Below are 6,861 nucleotides of genomic sequence, written 5' to 3'. Positions count from 1 at the left end.
ACAGGAATGGTGAAGCTGCTGATATTACCTCTGTATAGAGATTATTATTAAGATGAAATAAATTAAGACATATACAGTACTTAGGAAAATGCCTGATACCTCGCTTAAGTGCGAGTGATTGCTGTTGCTATGCAAATTAAAAATGTATTCACATAAAACACCAACATACATTTTGAAATGATATATATAAATATATTAGGATACCCAAGAGGATATAAGAGCATTCAAAAAAAAAAAAAAGAGAGAAAAAAACTACCTAGGCAAGCAATTTCAGAGCTCCTGCTTTTAATCACCAGAGACACTGCTTCGTGATTATCCCACTGCCTATCTGAATAAACTGAGGCTAAAATAAAGGATGCCAAAGCATCAAGCATTCATGCAAAAGCAGAAGAATCACTTGGAAGACAGTCTCGGGTATCACATAGGCGATTTAGGCCCTTCTTTTTCATCCTTAAGCTTCAGAATCTGTAGGCGGTCTACAAGTTATGCTGTTGCAAGAGCCTGCTTATGTTCTAGCCACATCAAGCTTCTACAGGAGTAGAGCCACAAGTGTGTTTTCCAACTGCAGGAAGCATCATCTCTCATGCCTGAAATGCAGGCCCGTGAGCTTCAGCAATAAGCTTTATTCAAATAGGAAGTGAGTGTAATTGTGAAATGTTGGGAAAAATTAATGCCCCTGCAAAGAGGGTTTCCTGAATAAATTATGCTCAACCATATAACAGCATATAGGCAGCTTCTGAGATGGAATAATATTAATGATGTATGTGTGTATATATGCATACACATGCACACACACACACATATATATACACTTGTACATGTACAGAAAAATAACAGGCAGGGTGTGCACATCATAATATTAACAGTGACTATCTTGAGCACGGGTATTAGGAAGAATCTTATCTTTGCCTTGTTTGATCTATATTTTCCAATTTTTCTATAAAAAACCTGTATAACTTTTATAAAGGAAAATGTATTAAAGATTAGCCAAAGAGGCACCAATAGTAAAGGTTGTTTTCCCCATGGGTATTATGTTCCGCTTCTATAAACAAGTTGAAGATTATCTTTTCTGCGTCTGCCAGGCTGATGCAATGGTCCCACCTTTGTGCACAGGTGGCTGCTCTTCTACATGGCTGTCACAGCACAGATTCTGTTGCATTCTGGTTACTGGTACAACTGTCTGGCATACACAGAGCCTGGCACATGGGTATGTTTGACAAATGAATTGATGGATTGGTACAGGCTCAAAAGCTTGGATTTTGCCAGGAGCTCTGCCATTTATATGCTAGGTGAGTCCCAGTCTCCTGATCTGTATAGTGGCAATAACAGTTGTGGGTCAAGAGACCTCCAATCGTTTTTGTAAATGGCAAAGTGCTGGTTGCAAGACAGGTGAGGGTGCAGAGAAAGGGTTTATTATTATTGCTGCATCTATTAACAGGTCTGCATCTTCCCATCCCTTATTTCTCTTTAGCTCCCAAAGGCATCACGGTTACCACAGCAGCCAGATGCTGATGATACCTCCAGGGACAGCAAGGTAAAGCTGAGCCATTTCCCAGGTCCTCGCCTCTGCATGCCCTTGGCAGGCCATAGTGAGATCATCTGAAGCTCACTCTCCTTTCAGGCCCCCCACCCTGTCTAAGGCCGCTTAGATTCACAAACTCTGCCTCCGCAGCCTCAGTTTGGGGCCCTGAAACACCCCTTCAGAGACTCCCTCCTTCTCAACCTCTGTCTCTTGGCTCCCTGCCTGGTTGCCGTGGAAACAGGTTCCACTGCGGACAAAGGAGGGAGCTGGGTCCCGCTTCCTCCCGGTTCTACTGATGAGGATTTTTAGACCGTGGAGACTGCGCTGCCCTGCCCTGCACCTGCCCTCACTCCCTGTGTTCTCACTCAAGTGGAGCTTGCCCTCCCTCGCCCCTGACGAGACCATGTGTAAAAGTGTGACCACAGATGAATGGAAGAAAATCTTCTATGAGAAGATGGAGGAGGCAAAGCCAGCGGACAGCTGGGACCTCATCATAGATCCCAACCTCAAGCACAATGTGCTAGCTCCAGGCTGGAAGCAGTACCTGGAGTTGCATGCTTCAGGCAGGTAAGTAGCCCAGGAAACAGGCTCTGCAGGCAGCCCCGGGGATACCTTTCCAGAAGAGACAGAAACGTGGAGAACCCATGTGCTAAGGGTCAGCTTTGCTGTGAGGCCACTGTAGACTGGGAGACAGAGGAAGAGGAGCTAACTGGGAGTTGGGATATGTGAGTTTGACCCCAGTTCTTCCACTGAGCACCTGGTAACTTTCCCTCTCTGAGTCATAGCTCTAAGTGCTGATATTTTATCTATTTTTATATTTAATAACCTCTTTGATAGCTCAGTTTTAAAGAATCCACCTGCAATGCAGGAGACCCCAGTTTGATTCCTGGGTTGGGAGGATTCACTGGAGAAGGGATAGGCTACCCACCCCCTTCTTGGGCTTCCCTTATGGCTCAGCTGGTAAAGACTCTGCCTGCAATTCAGGAGACCTGGGTTTGATCCCTGGGTTGGGAAGATCCCCTGGAAAAAGAAAAGGCTACCCACTCCAGTATTCTGGCCTAGAGAATTCCATGGACTGTATAGTCCAGGGGGTCACAAAGAGTTGTAGGACATGACTAAGCGACATTCACTTTCAACCTCTTAAAAAGGTTGAAAGCCAAGAGAAGGGGGACGTGCTTGTGGGTCAAGAGATTTGTGTTCTGGTCCTGGACCAATTCAGTTTCAATCTATTTAATTCAGCTTGACTTAATATAAAATACTGAACACATGAAGTATGTTGGAAACTAGCTCTACTCTTCATGGCCTTTGAACAATCCAGTTTCCTTCTTGGATCTCCTTCCCCACTTGGTGGAAGAAAGAGAGAACAGTAGTATCGGCATCACCTGGAACTTGTTAAAGATGCAGAATCTTGGGTCCCATTCTAGACCTACTGAATCAGAACCTGCATTTCAACAAGGTTCCTAAGTGATTCGTACTTACAATAATGTCCAAGATGACTTTCCAGCACTCTTGTCCATGGGTAGATTATGTAAAGTCTTGCCGCTGGGGCACAAGGTTTGGAGGCTGAGTGGTGCAGCCTGGGGGTCAGAAGCAAGGCCTTCCTTCCTACTTTTCCTGGTTCAAGTCACTCAGTTTAATTCAAGAAACATCTACTGGGCACCTGTTATGTGTTGGATACCAGCTCTGCCTCTAACTCACTGTGTGTTCCGCTTCCTTACTCTCTGTGCCTCAGAGTAAAACAAAGGGCTAACTAGGTGACTCCTAAGGTCCCTCTAGTTCTGACATTTTCCATTCCAAGTTTTGTAGTTTTGTTTCAGAGAGGGGAAACAGTCCCCAAAGGATGTGAGTAAAAGAAAATAGATAAAAAAATGAAAATGTGGAACCCCTTACCCAGCAGACAGGACAGATGCAAAAGTACTGGACACTCGTTGACAGGGCCCAGGGCTTGTGGGGCTGAGTGGGGAGGGCTGGTGTCTCCTCTGGACCCAGCTGACAGCCTGAGAGCCCCAGCTGGCTCCAGTTAGCTCACTCTGGGTGTAGATTGCCTCCATATCCAGGACTTCAGACACATTAATCTTGGCACTGGCCCAGAGGCTAAGAAGCGATAATGGTGTCATTTTCTCCTGATTTGGGTCTAGCCTGTTCACAGTCAGTGTTGACAGGTAAGAGCGTGTGGATGGATTTTGCGTTTTCTAGGTGATGTGGGCCATCCCTGCTATCAGACTCAAAGGATATTTGAGCAGGAAGAACTCCTTTCATACAATGTGCACGTTTTCCATGTGAGGAAAGCTGCCCAGGGCCACTCTCCTAGAGGCAAAGCCCTTGGGCATTGAGATGGAGGGCACTGAGGCTTCTGCAGGGCACAGAGAAGGGCCCCGAGATGGCTGAGCACTGCTGGATCCCAAGCGCATCCTGAGGTGGGGTCTCTGGTCCTAGAAGAGTCCACAAGAGGGCGGGCTGAGCAGTCACCTGGGGAAAGCTAATGAACTCAGGGAGGCGTAAACACACCGCCTCCACCTCCCAGCTCTGCCTCCTGCCCCATACCTCCTTCCTGCAATCTGTTTCCACCGTCTCCACTTTGTCCTCTCCTCTCCTCGTCCCCGCAGGTTCCACTGTTCCTGGTGCTGGCACACCTGGCAGTCGCCCCACTTGGTCATCCTCTTCCACATGTACCTGGACCGCGCCCAGCGGGCGGGCTCGGTGCGCATGCGCGTCTTCAAGCAGCTGTGCTATGAGTGCGGCACGGCGCGGCTGGACGAGTCGAGCATGCTGGAGGAGAACATCGAATGCCTCGTGGACAATCTCATCACCAGCCTGCGAGAGCAGTGCTACGGAGAGCGCGGCGGCCAGTACCGCATCCACGTGGCCAGCCGCCAAGATACCCGGCGGCACCGCGGCGAGTTCTGTGAGGCCTGCCAGGAGGGCATTGTGCACTGGAAGCCCAGCGAGAAGCTTCTGGAGGAGGAGGCGACCACCTATACCTTCTCCCGGGCGCCCAGCCCCACCAAGCCGCAGGCCGAGGAGGGTTCTGGCTGCAATTTCTTCTCCATCCCCTGGTGCTTGTTTTGGGCCACGGTCCTGCTGCTGATCATCTACCTGCAGTTCTCCTTCCGCAGCTCCGTCTAAGATTCCCTTGCTGGGCCCAGGGCGATGCTGGGGGCCCAAGGCCCGAGGGGCCAGCCAGCTGGTGGGAGGGGGTGAAGAGAGACCTGGGTTGGGAGTGGGGTTAAGTTCTAGCGCTGGTGCCACCACTGACTCCACAGGGACCCTGCACAAATCACCCAGCTTTTCCATCTATAAAATTAAGGGTTTGGGTTTAATCATTGGCTTTTCAAAGTGAGACCCAGGGCCCCAATGCTCTGCATGGTGCCTTAGGGACTTTTGCATTTGGAAGGGAGACTGAGAGAGTGGCTTTCCCACCCTGGTCCTACCTCCCATCCCCATCCCCAACTCCTATTTCCTCCTCTTGCTTTAATCAGAGCAGCTCCATGTTAGATGGAGTTTTATTTAAGAGTTTTGGATGGAAAAAGGTCCAACTGGTTTTAAAAAGTTTGAAAGTTACAGGACTAGGTGATCTTAAAGGGCCTTTCCAGTGATGAGCTCACCCTTGCTTTCTGGTTCACCCTACCCCTTCCCCTCATTATCGCCCACATCCGGAGCTTCGGCCTTAAATTAGCCTCTGCCTAGTGTATGAGTCTCTTCCAGAGCTCTGTCTCCACACAAACAGCAGAGGTTCCTCTCAAAGAGAGAGAGAGAGAGGTGGGGGCACTAGGCTGCCCTTTTTTCCTGGGTATGTCAGGGTCACACTCCCAGTTTCCAGCTTCCCTCCATTCAGGGAAGTCATGGGATTAGGGTGGAGTCCCATAGCTCTTGGCTTCCCACCTGCTGCATATGAACCATCAGAGAATTTAGCAGGGGTTTAGAAGGTAGAGTGTTAGAAGTAAAGCACAAAATTCCTAGGAAACAAATCAGTGTGTCTCCATTATAGTGAAGAGTATGCAAAGTTCAGGGAGCAAGTGCAACTGATTCTCAGCGGTTCTGATGGTCAGAATACAGGAAAAGAGACCTGGCTTCCTGGGCTGTTTGTTGAGAGACTTTCCCATACTGGCCAGGCTTGGTTCCTCTCACCAAAGTCAGCAGTGCACCCAGAACTACAGGGTTGGGGGTTCATTAGTAAGAGAGGGAGCATTAAAGATGCAAAGGGTTTTGCCCATAGAGAAGTGCATAGGTCGGTGCAAGAATCCTGATAGTTTTCAAATGGGATGCAATATGGTTTGGAGAGGGGGAGAGATGATTTCTGACAGTAGGGGTATAGAATAAGGTATGGGGGAGGCAGAGAGCAAGAAGCAGGAACCACCTTCATTTCTGATGGTCCTCATTCACCTCACTTTTGTTAATAACAGACTCCTTCTTCTTCCCTCACCACTCCCCTTTCTAAGAGAAAGTCACCACCATCTGTAGTGGTGGAAGGAGGAGGGCCATTTATATATAGGCAGGGTACTTTAATAAAGATGAGATTTCTTCAATCAGGCTTTGTAGTCATTAATGTGTGCTTGAGATTCACCAGTGTCCTTGATCTGTAATAGGCTGTTGGACACCTGATCCCTTCTCTCCCCTTTCTGGGGTCCTCACATAAACTTGATCTGGCTCCAGCTTCCAGGTCAGGGCCAATCATGTACATAATCAGGAGGGATGCAGGCAGCCCTTGGCAAGTCATTCAGGGGAGGACTCAGCATAAGATCAGTCTTATTCTCGGCCTTGCTCTGATTCTAATAACTGGCTGGTGACTTCCTCTGCTTCACGTACACAGTATTCTTTCCTTTATCCAGGAAGCATACCTGAGCACCTTCTGTCTGGCCAGGCTTGATGCAGTGGCCACTAAGGGATGGGCTCTGTCTCTCAGAGATCTCTGCTTACAGCAGATATTCTCAAACTCGGCTGTCGTTTAGAAATCCTGGAGAGCTTTTAGAGAAATGTCAGTGCTCAGCCACTACCTCAGACCCATAGAATCAGACTTCCTGGGTGGCACTTGAGGATCTGAATTAGAATCAGACCCCCAGGTGGCCCACCTGAGTTGCCTGGGGTAATGCTGCCTACCTGAGGAATAGGTTTTCTTCTGTACCCAGACTTATGATTATAAGCCCTGAGATCTTCCTTGATGACCTCGCTTGGATTCTTTAGGATTTGGGCACAGTTTCCCTACTCACTACCCCTCCCTGCTGGGAACTTAACCCTCCCTCAAACCTCCCTGCTCCTGCCTGTCCACCTGTGACCATGGCTTCATCTTGCTCTGAGAGTCTCCATTTTTTAATCTCTGTCACCCTTGCCAGATGCTTGTC

The 6,861-nt window shown here is 48.6% G+C and overlaps 1 protein-coding gene across 1 annotated transcript; it reads left to right on the top strand.

Moving 5' to 3' along the window:
* The first annotated feature begins 1,491 nt into the window (after nucleotides 1–1,491).
* On the top strand, nucleotides 1,492–6,048 carry RTP1 (receptor transporter protein 1). Its single transcript, XM_027538521.1, has 2 exons — nucleotides 1,492–2,089; nucleotides 4,129–6,048. The coding sequence occupies exons 1-2, from the start codon at nucleotides 1,818–1,820 to the stop codon at nucleotides 4,646–4,648; spliced, it is 792 nt and encodes a 263-aa protein (XP_027394322.1). The 5' UTR covers nucleotides 1,492–1,817; the 3' UTR covers nucleotides 4,649–6,048.
* The last annotated feature ends 813 nt before the right edge of the window (nucleotides 6,049–6,861 follow it).

This window comes from Bos indicus x Bos taurus, chromosome 1 (assembly GCF_003369695.1).
Source record: "Bos indicus x Bos taurus breed Angus x Brahman F1 hybrid chromosome 1, Bos_hybrid_MaternalHap_v2.0, whole genome shotgun sequence".
Taxonomy (NCBI): Eukaryota; Metazoa; Chordata; class Mammalia; order Artiodactyla; family Bovidae; genus Bos; species Bos indicus x Bos taurus.
The sequence above is the reverse complement of the archived record's forward strand: the minus strand, read 5'-3'. Positions and strand labels throughout refer to the sequence as shown.

Coding starts and splice junctions, on each gene's coding strand:
- RTP1 (XM_027538521.1), top strand. CDS start 1,818: ATGAGGATTTTTAGACCGTGGAGACTGCGCTGCCCTGCCCTGCACCTG. Junction 2,090..4,128: donor GAGTTGCATGCTTCAGGCAG/GTAAGTAGCCCA, acceptor TCGTCCCCGCAG/GTTCCACTGTTCCTGGTGCT.